The 25,962-nt window shown below is 46.7% G+C and overlaps 1 protein-coding gene across 1 annotated transcript; it reads right to left on the minus strand.

The window, feature by feature from the left end:
* Positions 1-13,116: 13,116 nt before the first annotated feature.
* On the minus strand, positions 13,117-23,117 carry AMER1 (APC membrane recruitment protein 1). Its single transcript, XM_033137199.1, has 2 exons — positions 22,958-23,117; positions 13,117-17,009 (listed from the first exon to the last, which is right to left on the minus strand). The coding sequence occupies exon 2, from the start codon at positions 16,923-16,925 to the stop codon at positions 13,608-13,610; it is 3,318 nt and encodes a 1,105-aa protein (XP_032993090.1). The 5' UTR covers positions 16,926-17,009; positions 22,958-23,117; the 3' UTR covers positions 13,117-13,607.
* Between the last annotated feature and the right edge of the window lie 2,845 nt (positions 23,118-25,962).

The following is a 25,962-nucleotide window of genomic DNA, read 5'->3' on the forward strand; positions in this document are numbered from 1 at the left end:
AGACTGCTCAAGCAATGCATAGGGTTGTTGCTGGCCTTCCATGGTTCAGTGAGTTCTCAGTGCAAAAACCTGGTGACTTGTTCAAGACCAAGAGCCTACAGTATACACATATAAGCCAGTTACTGCCTTCATGCATTCCAAGCGGTTTGTGTGTACATTAGCTCACTATACCCAGTTCTGTTTCTCCGTAGCACTGCAATTGTAGCCCTGAAATGGTGCCTGAAATCTTTGGTTTTTTTGTCGTCGAAATTCAATGCAGACGTCTGATCTCCCTGGAGACCTAGAGATGTGACGGTAGACTGCTCTGCCTCCTTTCTTTTAGCAAATGTTTTGTGCCACTGGGGAAGTGGTAATTCTGTATTGATTTGTTTTGGATGTTTGTATGTGATGCCAATAAAAGGTTTGATGGTGGTGGTGGTGCCTGAAATCTATAGTGAGCTGGAAGACCAATAAACTAACACTGAATCCTGGGAAGGCAGAGGCGCTGATGATACTCCCCCTAAACGAGAAGGTTCATAGTCTGGATCCCTAGAGGTCCAGGTGACTTCAGTGGCTAGGAGTGCTTTTTACCAGCTTTGTTTAGTAAAATAGCTACAACGATTTCTGGACTGAGATAGCATGACCACTGTTGTCCATGCTCTGGTAGCCGCCAGGTGGGATAACCACCATGTGGGGGGCTGAGCCAGAAGATGAAACTACTGTAAGATATGGCAGTTCAACTGCTCAGAGATGGAAAACCACCATTCTACGCTACTACTGCACTGGCTGGCATTCAGCTACTGGGTTAAGTTCAAGGTGCTAGTTCAGCTGTGCAAAGCCCTGTACAGCTTGGGAAAAGAGTATCTGAAAGATGGTCCTATTCTCTACATAACCAAACTGATTGCTGTGTTCTGCAGGAGAGGGCTAGCTCAGTCCGTAGAGCATGAGACTGGTAATCTGAGTCGTGGGTTCAAGCCCCAAGTTGGACTCTGCACTGAAGTGTGTCGGACTAGATGACTCTCGTGGTCCACTCCAACTCTGATTCTATGAAGAGCTTCCTGCAGGTACCATCTTCTCAAGAGAAGTGTTCCACATAGGAATCAGGCTCTATGGTGGCAACTACCCTTTGAAAATACCTCCCTTTATGCATTAGACAGGCACCTTGTCCTTTCAACACCTGTTGAAGACATTCTTCTAAGTGATATTTTTTATCCCAGGCACTATCTTATTTGTATTGTGATTTTATGTGTTATTTCCATATATGTTTGCTTTTATATATGCAAATGTTTGAGCTGATCTTTTATGTGCAATTGTTCAGTGTATGTTTTTATTGCATTGCCAATATTTTTATGATGCCTCACGGCATGCACCAGTACTGAGACACTGCCTACTGGAGTAGTCGCAAAACATCTGGAGGGCACCAGGTTAGTGAATGCTGTTGGAAGACGTATTGCAAACTGTTTTGTTCCCATATTTCTAGCTCATTGGTTAAAATTATGACCATGGCACCAGCAAGGAAGGAGCGCCCGTGAAAAGAAATAAACCAAAGGACACTAATGAAATAGGATGATCTCTTTAAAAACCCTCAGTTTTATTTATTAGAATTCAGCAAGGAGGGCATACATTGCAAAACACAGAAAAACACATTAAAAACTTGAAGATAAAATGAAAATAAAATAAACCAATATTAATGAAACTTCAGCAAAAACATAAACCAGCTGACACAGCAATGGAGGAGGATGGAGTGGCAGTTTGTTTAAATCAAACCGCTTAAATGAATATCTGGCAGTGTTTAAATGAGAGGCTGAAAACCTGAAACCACTTACTTGTGAGAAACCCTACTGCCTTCAGTAGGAATAGTTTCAAAGTTCTAGGGCAAGAAGTAAAACTGGGCCTATGCATCCTAGGTCACCAATTAACTCAGGACAGTGGAAGACTCTGGTAAAGGGTTTACATCTGCATGAGGGGTTGGGAATCTTGAATCTCCATATATTATTAGACTTTAGTTCTCAGCATCCCTGACCATTAGCCGTGCTGGCTGGGCTGATGTGGGTTGGGAATCCAACAACACCTGAAGGGCCACAGGATTCCACCACTGCTATACAGTCCCCCCAATCCAGCTATGTGGGCATCCTACTGAAAGCAACAGAGTGGACATCTGGATTTGCCTTACAGCCACATTCCCTAATTTGGAGATCCATGTGTGCATCTTCTTCTCCGGATTAGGGTACATAAAATCACTTCCCTCTCAAGCCTTTACATGTAAACCCTGTACCAGAACAGCAACATTAGCCATTGACCAAAACTAGCCCCAATAATACAGTACTACAATGGAATGTTTAAGCCTACCAAGGCTTACGAGGAACACTTAGTATACAATTCTAGTGCTTCAGTAATTTAAAGCATCTTACAGACATTATGTCAGTAATTCCCATAACATGGGTGCAAAGCCCACATGGCCTGTATCCAGCCCACGAAGCTACTTTCAGTGGCTCACCAACCCTTTGCAAAAACCAGGGGCCTAGCCTCTCCCTTTAGACCTCCATTTACCTAGCAAAGGGAGCTTATCCTCTTCTGGTATAGCAATATTGTTACCGGTAGGTCTTAGCACTTTAGGAAACAGGGAAAAGAGCAGATCTAACAAAGTTAAATCAACGTTTTTCATCCCTATGACAGCTATGGGCTGGGAGGTTTCTCCTCCTAGCCCAGTGTTGCAGCAAGGATGAAAACCACTCCGTTCTTCACAATGAGTGTGTGCAACTCTGTAAAGTACATCAGCATTCTGATCCACCCATCACAGATTAGGAGCCAGCCAAGAGTGAATAATTGAAGGTGGTCACCTACGGAGGTGGCAGCAGGGGCGAGCTTTGAGCCATTTTTAGCAAACCAGTATGGCAGACCAGCTCTTATAACTTTTTTTGGAAAATGAGCACCAATGAACTATCAAATTATTTCCCTCCCCCTCCAAAATAGGGGGATTATCTTCATGGCTTTGCAAAGCAGATACCAACTCCCTTTTTGGGATAGAAATGGGGGCCCTCTTACAATTATTTTCAATTCCTGCCATTCTCCGTTATGAATGTGCGCCTTCTCTCTCACTTTAGGTAACCTGAAGCAGGAAAACTGAAACTGGTAAGAGACATCTCAAAAACACTGGGAGAGAGAAGTAACGCCCCCACACTGAGGGTCCTGTAGGAAAACACGCAATGACAAGACACACACTCAGCAAATGCTCTACGAAACAGTGATGCATCAGTCTCCAGGCATGACTCTGGAAGTATTAATAGGTACACAAGGATAGGGACAGGCAAGGCCAAGTGGTTGGAACCTCATGTTATTGCACCCATCTTCAGTCAGTGCAGGAGTATCCAAGCATTGTGAAAGGTGAATACTGATGTCACAGCAGGGTTCTTCGTGGTGCAACCCAGCTTTGCAGCTAGAGGTAGTTTCATCAGCAAGTCTGAGAGTCCTAAATCTCCTTCTTCCATTTGTTCAACAGATAGGGTTGGGCTTTTTTTTTAAAAGGGGGGAATATATAGAGAACTATCTTCCTCACTTGCAAAAAAGCAGAGATGTGTTACTGGTTGCACAAGCATTACAAAACCCATATTGGCCCTGGAGATAAACCACCTCAGCTGTAAAACAATCAGTGTCAGCCTATCCCCAGTTATGCCTGAAAATCTGCAGGACAGGTTTATCAAAACCCACTGTCAAAAATACACTGTCATCCTTTGAACACTGCATCACTTTTTGCCCTACATTGCATACTTTCATGGCTGGGGTAGGCAGAAGGTAGATCTGCATCTGCTGGGAGATCTCAAGGATTTCTGACTCCCAACTGGTTAAGAATAGCAGCAACAGAACAACTCTACTCCCTGCCTTAAATGGTACTGCAGAAATGTTAGAAAGCTTGGGGGTAGCCAGGAGTGCATTTCTGTGTGGAAGGACTGAGAGCTCCACTTGGTTTTGCAGTTCAAAACAAAATTCCTGGCTTCAGCTGGTGGTCCTCAGTGAAAAACAAAAGTATATCCCACAAGCCTGAAGATGGTGCAATAAAGACAGATAATGGCAGGAAGTGACACTGAGATGTGAACAGTGCTCTTCAAGTGATACAAGGCCATAAGAGGAATTTGCAGTTATCTCCTTCCAAAGAAAAGTAGAACTATTGGAATGCATTTGATTTTTATTTATTAGAATCAGTCCTCTTATCTTTGAGGGAGGGAAGAAGACTCAGATGCTTTAAGTTTCATCCAAATTTCCCCTATAACAAAGCATGATGTCAATCCACATTCTTGCGAAGGCCACGGAATGAAAGGCTGTAGCTATCTCAAGGAGGCATAGTTTACTAAAAAGGACCAGCCAGGGAAAAAAAATGGAAAAGGAACTTGGCTATCATATTCAACAGAGAAAACATTTCATGGTATTTACCATTTCCCTTTCTTCTGTTACTGTAAATCTCTGGGGGAGAACCATCCTAACTGTGGATCAAGTTTTCACCAAAAGCAAGTTTATTAGCTTTAAGTAGCAACCAAGATGACCTGCAAGAAGAAAAAAATGGGACACCCTTCACAGATCAAAAGCAGAAATAAAGACACACACAGAGAGAGAACACCACAAACAATATTCGACAAGGGTTACAAAAAGTTATTAAATGCATATTAGAGCCCAGAAAAGCAAGGGGTATGTGTGAATGAAAAAGGTAGGGGAACTTGAAATCATCCAAGATGGCAGTCAGTTTATAGTCCAGCAATGATCTCTGATATAATGAACAGCATGCTGTGCCCCTGCCACTGTTTTGCACATGTATAAGCAGTAGCCAATGCTTCCCCCCTTCAAAACTGCAAATTGCACCTTTCTTTAAAAATAGACAGTAAAAAGAACAGCCCATAAAATTTTTCCATGAATGTATACAACAACAATGAAACCTATAGAAAAATAGATAAATCTTGGGTGTGCAGTGTAGACACAGCACCTGGTAATCTGACCTGCATTATATATGTAGCATTAGGGGGGAGGGGAGAAACATGTATGCCACAGTAAGCTCTATGGAGGAAAGAAGGGACATACATGGAATAGAATAGAATAAATGAATCCTAAGGCAGCCAATTCTGTAAGTTGCATTATGCATGCAATGAAGAAACTCTTGTCTTCTGAATCTACCACTAATCAATGTTTTCCCCCTTTTTTCATGATCCCTTCTGGTGTTACAAAGGAGGGAGAAACACCTGTACAATTTAAGCAGTCCATCATTCTGTGCCTTACAGTACAATCCTAATCATGTTCCATTAGAAGTAACCCCTATTGAATTCAGTAGGGCTAACTCTCAGGCAAGGCTTTTCTTCTTCTTCGATTATAGTATTTAGTCACTTCTTTCTTCCTTTTGAAAAAAAAGCCACATTTTAACTTCGTCCTGTAGGGAAGGTCTTCCACCTTCCAGTTGCTTTTGGTTGCCCTTTCTTCTTTTTGAGATTCACTGACCAGAACCATACACTGCATTGTATGCATGGCCACACCATAGATTTGTATAAGGGCATTATACTACTGTAGCTTTTATTTTTCAATCCTTTTCCTAATAATCCCTAGCAAGGAGTTTGCCTTTTTCTCCAGCTGCCTCATACTGGCTTGATATTTTCATTGATCTATATATTAAAAATGCACCCTAAATATCTTTCCCGATTACCTGTTTTCAATCCCCTCAGCATGTGTAGAACATTAGGATTTATTTGCTCCAGCATACATCACTTTACACCCACATTGAATCTTAACTTGCTGTTTTGTTGCTCTTTCGCCCTATTTGCAAAGCAATCCTTTCAGGGCTCTTTCCTACCCATTTGGACGTTCACAACACTAAAATAACAAGGTATGATCTGCAAATTCACTGCTCACCCCTAACTCCAGATCGCTTCTGACCAAGTTAAAAAAAGGAACTGGTCTCGGTACGAGTTGTGGGGAGATTCCACTTCTCCCTTCCCTCCACTGTAAAAATTGTCCACTTATTCTTAATCTGGAGGGAGGTAAGAACTGGACCATCTGCTGCCTGCTGATTGTTGGGACTTTTGTAAATGTGCTGGACTTAGCTGGAGCTCAATATGATCCCAGCAAATGACTTCTTAAATTCTTAAGCAAGAGTGCATCCACAGGATCACTTAGCACAGCTTAGTTATGCCTTATCTGGCAAGACATCCTGAAGTCCTGTAGTTTTAAACACATGCTAATGGACTGTAAAGCAAATCCACCCCTAACCAACCCTAGATCACACTAGACTAGAAGTCAGCATGGGTTGGAGCAGGTATCTTCAACCTTTTTAGACCCACTTTTAACCTGAATATGCATTTCGGGACCAGTTTCTTAATTTTTCATCATATGTTTGCATGGTGGTAGTGCCAGAGGTATAGCAAGCCCAGGTGGTACCTGGCGCGGGAATTTTTTTGTCACCCCTCCCCCCCACATCGACAGCTCAGGGTAGGCTTGGGAGACGTGGGTGGGCACTGAATGTCACGCCCTCAGCGATGACACCTGGGGTGGTCCGTCCCCCTTCCTACACCTCTGCGTCCCCACCCCCGCGACTCCCAAGTACCCCAGGCCATCGGGGGAAGCTATGCTGCCTTGCCGGGGCGCTGGCAAAGCTGCGCATCTCGTTCTCTCGGGAGCCATGGCTCCTGTCTGTCCCCCTCCCTCCCTCACTCCCTGGCTCGCTATAAAGCGGCAAAGCAGGAGCCACTTATGGCGAGCCGGGGAGGAGGGATCCCACCAACATCTGTACAGCGCTCCAGCGGCACTGGTGGCTAACCTCTATGTATAGCGCATGTGCGGCATCGCTATGCACAGCACATGCGTGCAACACCGCATATGCGTTGTATGTAGCGGTTTGCGCCGCTGCCCGAGAGCCGTACAGACAGTGGCGGGATCCTCTGCTCATGGCTGCAGCCGTGAACGGAGGATCCTCCACATGCTGCTGTGGAGGCATGATGGCTGCTCGCACCACCGCGCCCGGGCGGCAGGGAAAGCACCCCGTGGGGTGCCTCCTTGTCACCCTCCGAGACGTGGAACCTGGGGCGCACCCCCCTGCAACGCAACTGGGTAGTGCTCCTGTTGCAACCCACTTTGGAGCAGGCCAAAATGCACTAGTGGGTCCCGACCCACCAGTTGAATATCAGTGGTTTAGAGCATGTGAATTCATGTTGCCTATTTGTCTAGTAATAGTACCAATGCTATCTCCACGCCCAACCACTTAACACTAACCAACCAATTGTTGCTCCATTGCAACAGGAATCCCAGTTTGAATCCCCATATTCCTTGGCTTGAACCCAATGCCATCCAAAGATACTTCCATTCTTAATGGTACTGCACAAGATTGCAAAACCTGAAAAGAAGCCTCTCCAAAGCAATCCCACACCATCCAACAAGTCCTACTAGAATCACACATGAAGATTCTGGACCTCTTGTTATAAAAACATTATGCTTTCGTGGGGAGAAAAAGAACCAGTCTCAAATGAGCACCAACAGATATTGTAGGCAAGCACAGTGCAGAACTCTGCAAACAATCAGTCTTTGCTCATCAAGCAACAGTTCCAATGATTGGAGAGAAAAGGAGCTTTTTACCATGGATAGTGGCTTGCCTCTTCAACAATTGGGGAAACAGTTCTATTGAAAATTAAGTCAAAGCTATGTATTTGTACACATTGCTCTCTTTAGGATGCATTTCACCTCTTTGGATTGCAGCCAAATATGCAAGCTTTGATTGTACGGACTTTCATTTACTCATTGGACTATTGAATATCTTCCTTGGCATAGCTATTCTTAGTTTTATAAAGACAACAGTATTAGTGCAGGGGCTACAGTGGGCAATGTCCTGGGTAATAGCCATATACACAAATCAACATGGCCTTTTATTTCTTTCCTAAGAGCCGTCTGACACATTACTGAGGGGGGCAAGTTGAACTGGCATAATTCTAAGTTGGACCACTTTAGACTGTCTGGGGGAGGTCCAATTTCTGAATGTTCCCCAACTTAAAAACTATCTTCATGGTGAACTAGCCATGAAAAAAGGCCATGGTAAACAGTTCCTCTCAATACTAATTTTTTGATGTGCAGTGAGGGTTCCCCCCTCTTTAGTGTGGGGAAAGTAAAAAACATGACCCGTATCCAAGATCCTACCACATTCTGAATAAACAGTTCTAAAATACAATTAGCTTCACTACTGAAGTCCACCTTCCCTACCTTCTAGGTCAGGGGTCGGGAGCCTATGGCTCTCCAGAGATGTTGCTGGATTCCCATCAGCCCCAACCAGCTTGGTGAATGGTTAGGGATGATGGAGACAGTAGTCCAACAATATCTGGAGGGCCACAGGTTTGTCACCCTGTTCTACGTCTTTCAAGTCAGGAAGATGCCTTACCCTGAGTCAGACGATGGTCCATCTAGCTTAGCATTCTCTACACTGACAAGCAGTGGCTCTGCGGTTTCAGGCAAGCATCTTTCCCAGCCCTAAGTGAAGATATGGGAATGGAACCCAAGACCTTCTGAATGCAAAGCAGGTACTTCTACCACTAGCTAAGAATCCAAAAAACAGGACCACAGGAAGAGAGAAAGGGCAACAAGCAGCCAGCCTTTCATGCTTCTGCCTCCCCATTGTCCTGCTGTCATTTCTGTGTGCCAAATCATTGTTTTTAGCCACAGACCAAATCAGATAAGGAAGTAATTTTAAAAAGTGACAGAGGAAATGTTATATAGTATGAAGATTGAAAAATCCTTTACAAGCAGGTCAAATTACCAAGGCAGAGTCAAATTGTTGTACACACTGGTATAAAAATGGTTTTCTTTTCTTTTTTAAATTTCCCCCATTAAATATGTAAAAACCAAAATGCTTACACACACACATTTGTAGAAGAACATTCTTATTAGCACAGCTGTTGGGTTTTGTTTTTTTACACTAATACATTATCAACAAGAGTTACACCATTTGACAACAAACTTCACAAGATGTCTTTGGTGATGTGTTCAAAAGGAAAATGGGGGGACGGGGACGACCTGCCATGCCACCAACCCAACCCAAAACACGTTGAAGACTTGGCCAAGGCAGGCCACAGTGAAAACCTGTGTGTCATACAGCGTGATCATTAATAGTTCTAGTTTGTGAGCGGTAGCAATTCAGAACAGAGGCAAAAAGAGACAGGCCCGCCAGCTTGGCAGCTGCTTGAGGAGGCTCCTTCACTGGCAGTCCCACACAGATACCAAAACACGGAGGCTTATTAGGCCCCCCTGTGAGTTACCTTGCATGGCCAATTGGTTGTGTTTGGGTCAATGGGGCCATTCATCAGGCAGAAATCAAGCCTAAAGCATCTATGCATTCTGACATGGGCGCATTTGACAATCTGGACATTTGGTTCCCAGTGTCCCTATCTTGCACAGATGCTTATCTTTTAAGCAAATGTTTACATTCCATCCCACATGAGGGATTCTTTGTCAAATCAAGAGCTTGAGGAGAAAGACCTCATCTACAACTGCCCTCCAGCTTGTTTCCAAAGTCCCCTGGACACACCCAGAGGAGCAGGGGTGTAGGTGCAAGCCCCACCCTCAATCTGCCCCATGCGTACTGAGAACATAGGTCTGGCACCAGTTCTGTGAACATTCAGCTGACTGGGCTTTCTACTGAAAGCAAAGGAGGATTTGGGTTTGATGTTAATTCAGTTGCTTAGTGAAGGCAGGAGTGATGAGCAGGCTGCAAGCTAGTCTACACATTACATAGAATCACAAGACAAGAAGTTCCGGCCAGGTGCCATTCCAGGCAACAAAAGCAGGACAGAACTGATTTGCTAGCATGCAGCTCAACTTGCTGGCATGCATGCACTCCCAGCAAGAGAGCATGCATTCTCTGCCTTATCAGACCACCTCTGTACTAGCATTTGGGACAGGGTGGGCTATCAGTTGCCTAGGTTCTCTCATGTGAGGAAGCATCCTTCATAGTGGGTGGTGTATGTGGAAAAGGTCGGCATGTAGTTCTCAATTGAGGGGGAAAATCTTGACTAGCTCAGAACTCCACACACACCCTTTTGCCATGTGCTTAGCCTCTTCTGAACTTCAGGGGATGTTTAGCCACATGAGATAACAGAAAGGTAAAAACCTGGCAACCCATCTCACATGGCTAATCCTCCTTTGCAGGTGGGCAAATGATGAACAGCCACATCAGACAGGAGATTTGTTGTGCCATAAAGTACTATAGACAGAGACAGATCTGGCCTTTGGGTATGTACATCAACACATTCTCCCAGCTGAGCCCTGCTGGAATGAACAGGAAGAGCCCAGTGCAAGAAAACTTCTCGATGCTATCTTAATTAGTTTAAGGTATGCATAAACCATTTGGATTTTCCACCTCAGGTTCCTCACTCTCTTTGGCTGGCTCTGAGCTACAGCAGGAAATAAGATTAATCTTTCATAAGAGGCTGGTCAGAGGTGTAGTTTTTTATTTAAAAAAATTAAGAGTCTTACTACATAGTATTTACATAAAGGTAAAGGGACCCCTGACCGTTAGGTCCAGTTGCGGATGACACATCTCGCTTCATTGGCCAAGGAAGCCGACGTACAACTTCTGGGTCATGCGGCCAGCATGACTAAGCCGCTTCTGGCAAACCAGAGCAGCGCACGGAAACACTGTTTACCTTCCCGCTGGAGCAGTACCTATTTATCTACTTGCACTTTGACGTGCTTTCCAACTGCTAGGTGGGGAGGAGCTGGGACCGAGCAACGGGAGCTCACCCCGGTGCGGGGATTCGAACCGCCGACCTTCTGATCAGCAAGCCCTAGGCTCTGTGTTTTAGACCACAGCACCACCCGTACTGCTAAAAAAGGTACATACGTACTGCTAAAAAAAGAAAACAAGAGTGAAGGGGAGATAAAATATAAGAAACTGCTTCATACCAAATCAGAACATTTTGCCAATCTAGCTCAGTACTGTCCACACTGACTGGCAGCATTTCTCCAAGGTTTCAGGCAGGAACTCCTTCCAGCCCTACCTGCAGGTGCCACTGAGGAATGAACCTGGGATCTTTAGAACGCAAAGCAGTGAGGTAGGGCCCTTCCTCTGAAGTTGCCCTTGTACTGACAGCAGCTTCAAGGGACTTAGCTTTAATGTAGGATTTTCCTCTTGCTGGTCTTTCCTGATTTATCAGCTACCAAATACTGGCAGGTATGGGCACTCCTTGAGCAAAGCAGCATGTTGTGTACCACCTCTTTCAAAACGATTTCCCCTAAAAGCTACCATGCCAGATATGACTCTTCCAGAGCAAATTAATAATAGGGCAAGGCCTGCCTAAGCAGCAGAACATTTGCTCTGCATGCACAGCAGGGGAGGGGCTCTCCAGGTGTTCCTGGACCAGAAGACAAATCACAGCTCCCATGCTGGTTGGGGCTGATGGGAATCCAGCAACATCCAGAGAACCAGATTCCCCATCCCCAATGTAGGACATTCCAGTCTTTGGTTCTTGTATCTCCTCCCCCTGCAAACAAAAAAGGCCCCTTGTATAGTGGGCTTTGAAAGCGCCCCCCCCCCATTTGAATCCCTGGGCAGCTTCTGCTAGTCAAGAGTTGACCAGCTAGACAGATCACTGCTAGTTTCATGCATTTCTGAGGACCCTCCTCTACTGCCAGCCTTACCTTTCAGAAATATCACTTCTGGGTGGAAGGCCATGGCAGGTTTCTCACAAGGCAAGTTGATCAAGGGGGGGGGGTTGTTTCCTTCAAGCCCTGCTTGCCGCCTTCCTGGAAGCATTTGATGGGCCACAGCTAGAAAAATTAAGCTGAACTAGGTAGGGCTGATCCAACAGGGGCTCTTCTTATGTCCACCTCAAGCAGTAGATGTTGCAATCCCATAAGGGGCAGCTGAGCAAGAGGTGAAGAGAATTGATTCCTGGGGCTCAATCCACCAAGAAGCCCTCCTGCACATCCCCACCAACAGCTCCCTTCAAGTGGAGTTTTGATGCAGACTTTTCTGGCTGATTAAACAGTAGCATCTGTTTGTATGTGTGGAAAGATTTGGATTTTCCAATCAACTTCTTGGGCCAGCCCTGCATGGAAGAAAGGAAACAGATTTTCCAGTGAAGGCTACATTTGGCCTTGCAACATGGCATCTACAAGCAGAAGTCCATCATATAGCTCCCTCCAGACAGCCAACTCCCATTAGCCCTAGCCAGCATGGCCAATGGTCAGGGGTGCTGGGGGCTGTAGCCCAGCCACACCTGGGGAGCCTCAGGTTCCCCATCTTTGATATAGTTTATTTACAAATAACAGAACGCCAGCCTTACATTACAGAAGCCTGTTAAAACACAGTATGGTGAATACGCTTGCCCAGATTTGCATTAGAACCCAAGTATTCAAGAGTGGGGGGGAGGCTCTGTTCTGGGGGGCACACAGGAGAATTCATTTCATTGGACATCCCACTAAGTGAGAATTAGTCGTAAGGAAATAATGGGATTCAAATCTTTAAAAGGGGGTACAGTTTGAAACAGAATTTGCTGCTTTTAGCTTTCAGCACATACACCCCATATCTCCTTAAAGTTTGCAGTTCTGCAATCGCTTGGGTGCCACTCCACTCTGACACCATCCATAAACTACGCCAAATTTGTAAAGGTCTTCCTAGTACTACTTCTCCCCAGGTCAAACTTTGCCTCATTATAACCACATGCCCAATGCTTTGCCACTCTCACCCACCTACCCACCCACCCACCCCTGGCAGGCAACACACTTTGCAGGTCTTATTTCATCTTCAAAATGCCACCTGATACAGACGGCTCTGCATGCACAACTGCTTCCAATAAGTAGTCCTCCTCCCCCCCCCCCTTTGGAAAAGTGTGGCACTTACTTCTGAGTAGATCTGCACAGGACTGCAATACAAGGCTGCAACCCAATGCACCCCTAGCTGAGAGCAAGCCCCACTGAATTCAGTGGGGATTGCTTCCGGTGAAGGAATGTACAGCAGGGTTGTGCTGTCAAAAACACAGAACGTTTATCAAATAGGTTGTTGTGGGTTTGTTTTTTTTACCACCGGCAAACCATCCCATTTCTTAAAAGTTGTTACAACCACTTGTTTGTTTTTAAAAAAGCACCCAGTTAGTCGGTTTTAAGAAATGTTTTTTTTTTTTCTGCTTTTAACTAAAGGGCAAGCTGGACATTCCAGAACTCTCTTACATCATATCTGAATATCTCCAAGCCAGGGTGTTGGCACCTTTCCCCTGTATTGTGTTCAGGATTAACAGTGGTTCACACTATGGAAGTGCAATTCAGCATCAACCCAACAAGGAGCACCATCAAGCAGTGATGAGTGACAACAGAAGTCCTATCAGGCACACTCTGCCTTACCCACCACTAATGAAAGCATTTGTTACTACCACCACCCAATTTCAAATCAAAAGTTAACCATCTGTAATGTCCCAAGTCTCCCTGCAGGCCGTAGGGAACCAAACCCACCCTAATCCTCCTTTAACCCTCTCCTGCAAGCTATTTGGCTACTGTTACATTCATCGCGGTGTTCCAACAGCTGGCAGCACAAGCAGCCACCTCCAAGGTGGGGGGCTTTCCCTTTCTGCAGATCAGAGAGTCGGCGCTCCCACGACGCTCAGCCTTGCCATCAGAAGGTCTCAGCACTGCTTGCTGTGAAGCTGGGACATTCCTTGCGTCACACCTGCAGGTTTGCACATTGCTGGCTTGTCGGGGGAATGGGTGAAGCTGAGGTCTGGGGGCAAGTCAGCCCCCTTCTCTCCCAAAGGAAGGACCCAAGCAAGTTTTTTACCTGCGCTGTCCCCACCAGGCCTGTGGGAGGAACACACCTCCTGGGGCACAGCAGGAGCCTGCAGAGGCAAATTGGATGGCCTGGCCATTGGTCTGGTTGCCATCAGAGCCGGATCGCTGGCCCCATCTGTGCGAGGTTTCCCACCAGGCTCCTTGGCGGATTCCTGCACCAGGGGCATGCAAGGTGCTTCCATACCTGGCTGTTCCGAAGCGCCCCACGTGCTCTGGAAGGCTGGGGTGCTCAGATCACAGTCCCAAGGTTTCACACCTTGTGAGGGAAAATCCTCCCTGCCCGATACATTCTGCTGCAGCTCTGCCCAAGGAAAGACAGCAGCATCACTTCCTTCCCTTCCTTCTGTAGAGCCCAGAGCATTTTCACGGTCTGCATCTAGACCAGGAGACACTGGATCCTTCCTGCAGCCACTCCATCGAGACCAGAGGTCAAAAGGCTTGAAGCCACCCTTGGAGAGTTGCAAGCTAGCCAGCTCGAACTCCAAGCTCTCAGTGTCAAGGGACCTGCTCCTCCTGCAGCTGGAGAGAGGCTCCGGCATGGGAGGACTCATGTCCTGAAGCCTCATGCGCCGGGGAAGGCTGGTGACACCCCAGTTGCAGCTTTGGAAAGTGCTCTGGAAGCACCCAGGAAACATTCTCTCGTCACATTCAGCGAAGGATTCTTTTGCAACGTAGCTATTGTCAAAGGCCTCAAAGGATGCAGCGATGTCCTCATCAGTGTTCATCCCCAGGTGCTGCTCGCACTCCCCTTCGCCCTCTTGCTCCACGTCGACAATGTCGAACGTGACCATCGTTGGGAGGGCAGGGAGGTTCTGAGTGAACGCAGAGCCTGAATCAGAGCTCCCAAGGCTTTCAGAGAGGCTGGAGAAGAGAGTCCCGCTACTGGTGAACTCCACCAATGCCTGGGAGAAGTTAACAGCCTGTTCTGGTTCATTTTCCATGTTGGAGGGCCCCCCAAAGTCAGCTTCGGTTCTGCTTGGCTGCTCATTGAGTGGACAGTTGTGCGTTTTGAAGAAAGGGAAGGTCACAGAATTCTCCAGGCCACTTAAAGCACCTGGTTCGAGCCCTGGATGCTCTCTATCTGAATCCAAAACTGAGCCATTTTCCATGTGCTGGAAAAGGCCCCCACTGTGTACTTTAGGGCCCCCACTGCCATTGTAGTGCTTCTCTGGGCACAGCATCTCATTAAAATCTTTCCATTCTTGCTTCTCGGTTAGAATTCCAGCATCCAGGCCAATGTTCAAAGCAGGGGGGGACATTTGATCGCAGCCAAGGCCACTCAGACTCTTGTCGGTTAAGCTGGTCACTTTTGTGTTACATTCCGTATGTAGCTTTTCTCTGGGGTGGTGCTGGTCTTTGCTAAGGATATCCAGGTCTTTCAAGGTTGGCTCCCTCTGCATCTCCCAAAAGAGCAGCTGCTTCTGAATGGCAGCCAGCCTCTCCTCCTCTGTTTCCATCACTTCCCTCTTCTGGCCCATTATCTGCACCAAATCCTTCTCGTCAGGGAGAGCAAAGTCCAAGAACTGGCTCATGGAAAAGATCTCTGGTGGGGACACTTTGCTACCAAACCAAGATTCATCAGCATGAGTGGGGCTTATGAGGGCATCATCAGGTTCATAGAACTCATACAGTGCATCGCCACTGTAGCTGTCCCTTGGGAGGCGGTCCTTCTTGATTTCTTCAAGCCCATCGCCAGTTTCATCATCAGGACCTGGAGTGGTAGAGTCATAGTACCCCTCATCGCTGTTGGGAGCAGATTCTTGCTGGTCACTGTGTGGTGTTAAGAGGTCCACATCACCCCTTGTGCCTTCAGGATAGAGGTGGACCTCTGGCTTGCCATTGTTCACTCCCTGATGCTCACATTTTGCCATGAGTTCCGGAAGGCGTGTTTCGTATCCAGCATCTGCTTTGACGGCACCTTCCCACATCTGCTGGAGATACTCCTCTATGTCATCCGGCATGGCCATCTCCTCCCCTCCACCCTGGTAAGTAACTAGGCAGGAGCTCCTCTTGGCCGCATCCCTGCCGCGCTCTGCGGTGCTGGCACTCTCGGCGATGCTGTCGATATCTGGTTCAGCAATGATATCTCCACAGCCTGTAAGGGAGTCGAAGCTTTTGAGGGAAGTGACATCTCCAAACATCAAGCTGAGCTGGTCCCCAGATGGGACACAGGGAGGGCTGCTGTCTAGGTCCTCAGACTGGAGAGCATCAGGGAGCTCTCCACACACAGAGTTAGCACAGAGGGTGTCATCTGCATCCAGCTCTGCATCTCGAGAGCCTTCGCTGCCCGTCCCTCCTCTGGCTGCATCCCCTACAGAGCTGCTTTCATTGGCCACCGGTTGGAACTCCTCTCTTGACTCATCGAGACCAGCTGCTACTCCAGGTGAAGAAGAAGCGTCATCACGAAAATGCTCCCCATGTTCTGGGGGAAGTGCAGTGCTTTTTAGGCTCCCCTGCTTCAAGACTTGCTGGGTTTCGGCACCCCTCTTCTGCTTACTTACACTGGGCTGTCCTTCAGCCACAGCATCCCTTGAAGTCCACTCCTGCAACTCAGTCCTCTCGGGCTCAGTGCTTTTGCTCTTCCTGTGGCGCCGGATGCTGTTGAAGAGGCCCCTGAGCCCCTTCTTAGACCGTGGAAGGAACAAGGACTTCTCCCCACTGGGCTTCTTCTCAAAGCCCTCAGAGCTTCCGGACAGGGATGCCGACGGCCGCACAAAACCAACCCTGAGGCTGGCATCTGCTCCCAGGAGAGCGCTCTGAGAACTCGGCAGCTGTGCAGGAGGGAAGTCCGTTCCGCCACCCGAGTTGGCTTCTTCGTACCCCACGTCGCTGATGCCATCGTGTGTCTTGCTCTTGCTCAGGCCCTTCTTCGCAACTCCCTTTCCCTGGCCTTTGTTTTTCCCACCAAAGAAACTGGGCAGGGTGCAGATACTTCGCTTCCCACCAAAGAGCTTGAAGGCAGTCTTCCTGAGCTTCCCAGCAGGTGGTGGCTGGCGGCTCGGCTCAACCGTGGCAAAGGAGGCATCGCTGTGCTCAGAGAGCTGGTCAGCTGCCCCGTTCTCTTCCTGCAGCCGCTGGCGGTGATGGCATTCCTCTACTGGTGGAGATTTGGCTCCAGGTTTGTTCCCAGTGCAGGCAGCTTCCGTGGCGGCCATTCTGGCATGCGGGTTTAGCTGGAAGGGCAGTCTCTTGCGGCCGCATCTTCCTCAACATGCTCTGAGTGAAGCATCCTGGCTGATCTGAAAGAAGGAAGGGGGGGCGACAACAGGAAATCCATCAGGAGAGGGTACTGGTGCTGAGCATTATTTCATCCAAATGCATCATAACCAAGCAAAGCCAGGGCCGCAACTGCTGCCCTGCTTGGGGCTCCCATACCTCTAAATGTGGGAGGGATGTAACAAATAGGGGGAAATCTGCATCTGTTGCATTTCTCCCAGCTGTTCTAAAAAAGCAGAGGAGCCTACATTAGGAAAATAGCTGGCAGCCTTAGGTGGGAGAAATTGACAAATACACAAATGGACATTACATTTAATGTAACCCAAAGTACGGTAAGCCTTATTGCTAAATGTGTCCACTCAACCACTTCCATGGGTGGAATTGGCACTACAACAGGTGCCACATAATACCTGTTCTATATTTGTAAGAACTTGGTCATTTAGTGTGGCAGCACCTGCGCTCTGGAACTCCTTGCCTATTGACAGCTGCTAAAAACATTCTAACCAGATGCTTAGAAAGCTGAGGTAATTTTAATATGTTGTAGTATTTTTGTGTGTGTGTGTATTAAAGTAGGGTTGTAGTTTTTTCTTCATTTTATTGTCTTATCTTTTTATAATCTGGTTTGAGGTTTCCTGGTGCATCCAATTGTATGAAATAAATTTTCAGAAAAGAGGCCTAAGAAATCATGGAATTGGTTGTTCCACCAATTTATTGGTCATATTCTCTCTCTCCTCTCCTGTGGCCCTACAATGGATTGATGAGAGAGCTACAGGCCTCAGGGTGGCACATTTAAGAACAAAATAGAGCTGTAACATCAGGTCATTGATCAAGTCAGAGCTTTTTCCCATTCTTTTTTGGACTGGTAGCAATTTTTATTTCAAGACTAGTACAGGCCAAACCAACTGCAGGGGACTCCGCAATGTTATTAATGTTGGACTTCTATCTCTCATTAATAGTGAGCACCCACCAACTCTCTTAAAAGGGAAGGGCAGCTGCACTGAGCAGAGAAACACACAATTTAGTCTTTTACTTAATTAATTACATTGAATTTATATCCCACCTTACTTCCAAAGACCTGAAGGTGACGTACATCGTTCTCCCCTTCCAAACTTTATCCTCACAACAGCATTGAGAAGTAAGTTAGACTGATACTGAGCAGTGAGTTTCATGCAGTGTTAGAAATTAACTAGGCATCAGGCACATTTGCACCTGGCTTCAACAGCTTTCGACCAAGTGAAAATGCCTGTGCTCAAATGCAGCATTTCCATCATAGTAGTCACATCAGATCAGAGACAGCTGCTTCAAAATTTTCATTTATAACCCCTATGGCTTGAAAACTTTCTTCATCAGCATTGTTCTGTTTTAAGATTATCTTGAGACAGTTTCTGGGATTAAATTCCAAAGCCTCGTTAGATAACTACACCCAGAGATCTGTCAATAGATGCCAGACTATCTTCCCTGTGCCTCTACTTTAAAGCACTCAGAAGGGGATGTAAAAAAATGTTGTTCTCGAGGTATAATACCTGTGCTAGCATTCATGTGATTCCCAGGTGGCCACCTATGCAGGCACTGGCCAGACCCAGATGTGCTTCATTTCAGGAAGGGGGTTCACATGCCTTCAGCCGGTACCCTGGCAGTGCTAGGCAGTTTACACAACCCAGACTGAAGGCCTACAGCTGCAGGGACCTTGCACCAGTCGCTATCACCCAGCCTGGCCTACTCCGCAGGGCTGTTGTGAAGATAGAGAAGAGTTGAGGGAGAACACATTGCATGCTCCTTGGAGGGCAGGTAGGATATAAATTAATAAATATGGGTAAATAAAAACTTCCCAGCCAAGGCACTCATGCTGCATAAGCAAGCCCCTCTCCACAAAATACCAGCTTTATTTCACCAAAGGTCACCCAACTTCAAAACAACATCTCACCTTTGGCTTTGCATCACAAGCCAACTTTTAACATCATGTCAAATCACTTTCACTCTCTTGCATAGCTCTCCAGCTACAATGGAATAGCCTTTCATTTGAATTGTCACAGCCATCACTATCAGCCGCACAAACAAATTCTAAATTGATGAGTTCATGTTGGTCAAATGTTGGTGCTTTGCTTTACACAACTCGTCTTCACAGAAAACAATTTCACAAGAGCTTAATGAATCTCCTGCATTCTGCAGGGGCTGGGCAGCCATCTACTGGGGAGCCTCTACCCCAGGTGTGGGGAACCCGTGGCCCTTCAGATGTTTCTCACCTATATCTCATATCACCCCTGGTAATTAGATGTGCTTGCCGGGGCTGATGTGAGTTTTAGTTTAGCAACACTTGGAGGGCCAAAGGTTCCCCACTTATGCCAAGCGAGGAGTTATGTTTGATGGTCTATCAGGCCACCTTTATCACTCTATTCTTGTAAGATTCTTCTTTCTCCTACCCACTACACCACCAAATTTGAAAGATGGGAGGCTGCCGCACCTGTCAATTACCTGATGTCAAATGAGGTGGCAATGATTGTTAGAACCTTAAAAGCACTGTGCAGGATTCTCTGCAAGCCTCCTGCAAACAGCTCTGTGCAGCACTTTGAAGTGCCAGAAATCTTCTGGTTGCTAGGAACTTCAAAGCTCAGCACACAGTTCTTGGGAGGCCCCAGGTGGTCAGGACTTAAGAAGAACCGAGCATGAGTCTCCTAAAGTGCCAACTATCAGCTGGTGCTTCTGGCCCAGTGCAGCCACCTTTTTTACCTGCCCACCCCTGGCATCATATAAGACATCAGGTGACTGGCAGGTGAGTGTAGCATGGCCAAAACAGTCTGGTCTGGTGAACCAAATGGGCAGGCATAATTAGTCTGATGGGCTGGAGGTTGCTCAGTCCTGCTATAAACTGTGTTCATGCATTCACAGGACATACAATGTTGTAAAACGAGGAGGGAGGCAAGCAGATGCAAGCCTCCAACCCCCCCAACCCCAATTAGGATTTTTTTTTTAAAAAATGGGGTCAAATGATGGTCAACATTAGTTCTTCTGTATGTATTCATTTAATGCAACTATCACAAAGAAAAGCTGGCAGCAATTAACATAGATGGCATTAACTACTTTTACAAAACTGTCCAGATGATTCCTTTTGACACTAGATTTGCCTGACCTTGCGTACAGTCCTGTGAACTTAATTATGCATAGGATGTGGCTGGTAATTCTAAAAATCTGGAAATAATTTTTCCTAGCACAAATATAAAAATGTGTGCAAGAGATGTTCAAAAGAAGTGTCTCTTGACTTTTACTTGAAACCAAGGCTTCATTTTTTTTTCTTTAAAGGAAAAAAACAAACCCTAGCTATTGGTATACCTAACTGCAGATAGATCTCTGTGTGCCTTGAAGAAGATCAGCTAGGTTTTCTGACTCTCATTGTTTCATAATGCCCCCAGGGCCGATCCTGACCCTGCTGCCGGACTCCAGCTCACGTCATCCATGACCACCAGTCATGCTGGCTGAGGCTGATGGGAGTTGTAGTCCAACATCATCCTGGAGAAGCTGGATTGATCAATAATAAATCTGACACGTTTTTTAAAGGCGTGCCACAAGACTGTCACTTTTCTCTTGTGATGGACACAAGCCACAGATCACAGGGGAGAGCCAGTGTGGTGCAATGGTTAAGGGAGTGGGAATATTATTACTTGGGAGACCAGGGTTCAAATCCTAACTCAGCTATAAAGTTCAGTGGGTGAGCGTGGGCCAGTCACTGCCTGTCACCCTAACCTACCTCACAGGGTTGTTGTGGGGTTTAAATAAGGGGCGAAACCACATACATCACCATTAGCCCCTTGGAGGAAAGGGTGGGAAATAAATACAACAAATAAACAAACAATGTCAGTCTCTATGACATTTAAACACAACGCAAGGTGGCCAAGTCCCGCTGTAAATCAACAGGACTTGAAGAATCAGCCACAGAAACACAGGTATTTGCTTTATATTGAGCCATGCCATCAATCTGTCTATCTCAGTACTGGCAACACTGACTGGCAACAGCTCTCCAGGGTTTGAGGCTGGATTCTCTCCCAGCCCTACCTAGAGATGCCAGAGATTGAACCTGGGACCTTCTGCATGCAAAACAGATACTCCACCACTGAGTTCATTGTCCTATCAAACCTGGATTTGTGTAGGCCTAGAGAGAGAAAAATGTTTTCCCCCAGAAATTTCATATATTTGCGACTGAGTGATGGAATTTACATTCAATAAGAAGCTGCAGCCAATGTTAAGGCGTGCAATTTTACAACACTTGTGCATTTCCAAAGTGAGGTTTGACACATCCTCACATAGCATTTTAGGTGTACAATCAGGGAACTGTGTTGGGGGGAAAGAAAGACTCTTTATTTACTTTTTAAAAGGCACACCTTTCCAGGCACACCACTTTCACAAGGCTGTTTACAAGACTGTAAAACACATGAAAATACTGTAAAATATACACCCAAGGATAGTAGCAGCTAAATGTGTTGCTTTTTTATGCACAACACAATTCAGCGAAACACAACTGTTTTCAGCGTTTGGAATTCTTAAACACCAGCAGAGATGAGGTCATGTGTATCTCTGCAAAGAGGGAGTTCCGAAGTTGGGGGCCACCACTGAGAAAGCCCTGTCCCTATTACCCACCAGCCAAACACCTCTTGAGGATTAAGATATTAAAGGCAAGAGACCACCAAGCCAGAGAGTTTCATGGTTCATATGCCTTTTCCCCCACAGAGAGGGCAATAAGATTGAAAAGTGGATGGAGCATAATCACATAGGAAAGTGTCATACACCCAGCCAAACTAGTTGTTCACCAAAACCTTTGGCCCTCCAGGTGTAGCTGAACTACATCTCCCATCTTCCCCTGCCACTGCCTATGTTTGCTGGTGCTGATGGGAGTTGTACTTCAAGAACATCTGGAGGGCCAAAGGAAGATGATGGTACAGGGACTCTCTGATCCAGCCCAATATAGTCTGCTCTGATGGGCAACAGCTCTCTAGCAGAAGAGTTTCCCATCACCCACATTTTCTAAGGATCAAACCCTGGTTCTTCTGCACTTAAAGCCTGTGCACCACCACAAAGCTACCACCCCACTTTCTGAAAAAGAGCATAGGAAACTGATAGAATGATTTCACTGATCCTGATGCTTTCCAACTCGAAATACTTTCTGGTTCTGAAAAGCTGCAGAAGTGTGCTTCTTAGCACTGCTACCTGGTCCTTTAAAAATAAAACAGAAGAGGGAGGTACCAGGGTCTAATCCTAGGGCTTCCTGCAGGCAAACTATCACCAGCTTTGCCTCTAAGCTATCCTGGCCTCTCAAAAATAATAGGATGCTTAAGGAGCGCGGCGCGTCTGCGGTGGGGAAGGGGTGATCTCAGCAGGGGAGACCAGCCACCACCAGCCACCGCAAGCTCCGGCAACTCAGCAACAAAGCTACCCCAGCGCCCGGCCTACCCAAGGGTGGGGGGAAAGGGAGGGAGACTGCCGGCGGAGGTAAAGGAAGAGGCTAGAGAACCGGAGGAAGCCTCACATACATTCTGCGATGGGGTGATAGGTGATCCGCTCCGCTCCACAGATCCCACCCACGCCTGTCCTTTCTTTCTTTCTCCTCCAAAAGGGATGGCAACAGCAGAAAGAGAGGGCGGCGGGGTGGGTGGGTGGAGAAGCAGGCGAAAAAGGCCTCCCGACTTCCTGCAGGAGTCGACACAAAAGAAAAAGACGCGTGCACACAACCAGCCCCAACACACACACACATGTACACGCGCGCGAAAGACAGAAGGGAGAGAATGTGTCGGTAAACTGCAAACACGCAAATATTGCAGGCCGTTTGCGCGAGCAAGCCCCGGGCGATTGTGCTGCGGCCGGCCGGGCGCCTCTCCTCCTGGCACTTCCAAGCAGGCCAGTATAGCTTGCAGGAGAAGGGAGGGAAGCCCAGGCAGGCAGGCAGGCACCCTCCCTTCTCGCTCGCCTTGCAGTCCCCACTCACCCGCCTCTGCGTGCGCTCCCGGAGCGCAAGGACCCGCCGCACAGCGCGCGTCTGGAGGAAAGTTGGCAATACATTCATGGCTCTCGCCTCGCCAACCCTAGCACGGAGCAGGGGGAGAGACAGGGAGGTGGGGGCCGGAGGCTCCCGGCTGCTGCTACTACCGAGAGGCAGGGCCGGCTGGAAAGATGATAGACGGCCACGCAGAACCAATGAGGAGCGTTCGAGGCGGAGTCGGGCGGGGTTTTCTGTCTCCCTCCTGTGGCTTTCCAGCCCTACTCCAACATTCTTTGAAACGCAAAGTGCTGCAGTTCGTAGATTAAAAGTTGTTATCACGAGTACATCTGCAATGCCAGGGTATGCATCTTTACTGAGAAGCAAGCCCCCAGTTGAGATCAGTGGGCGTTCCTACTCCACTCTCCCCACCTGCGCTCCAATCCTATGCATTTAGACTCCAATCCTATGCACGGTTGGGTTGCATGGGAGCAAATCCCATTGATCTCAAGGTGGGGATAGATTGCACTGCGATCCTATACCTCTCTGGAAGCATGTGACATTCAACAGAGTGGAACTTGGTTTTGAAGAAGCCCAATGCGCGCCTGAGGCGGGCAGCATTCGTGTATTTGTTTGTTTGTTTGTTTACCTACCTTTCTTAACTCCAAGAACCTCAAAGTGGCACACATGGTTCTCCTCACTTTTCACCCTCAGGTTAGGCTGAGAAAAGTGACCAGCCGAAGGTCAACCAGTGAGCGACTGAGTGGGGATTTGAACTCTGATCTTCCAAGCCTAAGTATTTGTAAAATGAAGGATGCACATGCCTGTAAATGCACTTATTTTTAATAAATATATCAAAAGACAGATTTTACCCTGCACAAGGGGAGGGACAAAGTTTGGGACTAACTCAAGAGCCAAGCACAGGGCTGGCAAAGTGTCCATTCCACAATTGTAAGAAATCAACATTTTAGCATGACAGCACCTATGCTCTCAAACTCGCTGCCAATGGACATCAAGCAGGCACATTCACTGTACTCTTTTTGGCACCTGCTGAAAACATTTTTTTTAAGGTGAATCTGTCCAGGCACGTGGAATGTTGATAGACGTTTATCTGCTTTTGTAATTTATTGTTGATTTTATCTTTTGAAGTTTTAAAGAGTTGCTTCCACTGTTTATACTGATAATTTTATTGTTCTATTCACTTTGTAAAAATTTTTGAGGGTGGGTTGTTGTTGTTGTTTACAATCAAGTGGTGTATAAACCTTATGAAATAAATAAATAAATAAATCAGATGGCTGCGAGGACACTTGGGAAGTACTGTGCAATGAGCTTTGACAGGTCAGTGGGACAAACCATCAGTCAACCATCTGACATCATCATGACATCAAGTAAATGACAGAGGGTGTCCCACTCACCTGTCAAAGTTGGCCCGTGCATGGAAGGTGGGGACAAGTAAGGACCTGGCTTGGTTAGCCATAAAAGGTTCCCCATCCCTGCACTAAACCATTCACCAGCCGAACATCCAGCTTGCTGGTTTGACCAGTTGCAAAGCTGGGTTCATGGTGCAAATAACTCAACATAAAATGACTATTGCAGTCTTCGCCAGCCAAAGGCTTCTTTGCCGCATCATACTGTAAAGAAGGAAACACCCTTCTATTTGGTCTGGCCCTCTTAGCCAAACACAGGTCTGCTGTGGGCACTTTGCTGCCGCTTGCTTTATGTTGCAAACTCATAGGCAAACTGCAGCTGGATGATTCCATAGGGAAAGGTCAGTTGCCACTGGCTCTTTGAGCAGAGGTTCCCCCTCCAGATAGTAAATCTTTAGGCTTGCCATGGCAACCAGCCTCAAGTCAGCTTTCATTTGCATCAACTCTCATCCCTCGTAAAGCCCATCCAATTTCCACTGGAGTAATCAAAAGTGCAGAGCGGGAGAAGAGGAGTGTGGGAAAGATCTTTACAGGCTTTGAGTAGACAGATGACTTGCTGAGTGGGCAGATGGTGCCTGTGGGCTGTTGCTGCAGCTTATAAACCAGGCTGAGAATCAAAAGTAATAGCACAAGCCAACGACCTGTGCATGACAGACCTGTGGAAAGCACTGAAACCATTCAGCTTAAGCCAAAAGCAGGACTGTTTCATGGGTTGTGTCCTGGACCACCTCCTTTAACTAGGAAAGATGGCAGCTGAGCATGTGTAGTGTACTGTATAAAAGAACATTTAAGAAAGGCTTATCTGAGCCCAAACATCCACCAACAAAGGAGCTTGTTTGCTGCCTCTCTGCCTGGTTCAATGTTCTGTCCTTGTCTTGGCCTGTGATGCACCAGGGCCATTCAATTGCTTTTGCTGTAGGGATGAAGCATAATGGCCTGTCCTCAGAGGGGGTTAGAGGTTTTCTTCTTATGAGTCATTGCTCTGGACTTATCTCCTTCCAATCAACCTCTGCTGAGGACAAGCAATCCTGCAGCATCTCCATATAGCATTTGAGTAGATCATTCAATCACTACCAATGAAGAGAAGCAGCATGAATCAATTACCTACTAGGCTCAGAGGAGAGGCATCCCCCCCTCCCAGAGTCTCTTGCTGGATTCTAAGGAGGAGGCACACTGCAAAACACAGAGAAGCATAATACCACCAATATTGGAGGCAATAGGCTAGACATTAATAACCATTTACATTGTGATCCACTTTGAGGTGTTTTGACAAAGGATGGGATATAAATTGTTTAAAAATGTCAACATGCAAATTAATCCCTATATCCTCCATTAATTTGTATAATCCGTTTTTAAGGTCATCATTTCATACTGTGGTAGAAAATTCAAACCTGTAACTTTGTGTTGTATGAATAAGCACTTTCTTTTGTCTGTCCTGAATCTTGGAAAATTTGCAGCTTCAATGGATGACTCTGGGTTCTAATATAATGAGTGGAAGAAAAACTTCTCTTACCCAGTTTCTCTGTACCATGCTTTATTTCATATGCCTCTATCAGCTCCCTCTTCAACTCGCTTTTTTTCTTTCTG

The sequence above is a fragment of the Lacerta agilis genome, chromosome Z (genome assembly GCF_009819535.1).
Source record: "Lacerta agilis isolate rLacAgi1 chromosome Z, rLacAgi1.pri, whole genome shotgun sequence".
Classification (NCBI taxonomy): domain Eukaryota; kingdom Metazoa; phylum Chordata; class Lepidosauria; order Squamata; family Lacertidae; genus Lacerta; species Lacerta agilis.

Coding starts and splice junctions, on each gene's coding strand:
- AMER1 (XM_033137199.1), bottom strand. CDS start 16,925: ATGGCCGCCACGGAAGCTGCCTGCACTGGGAACAAACCTGGAGCCAAA.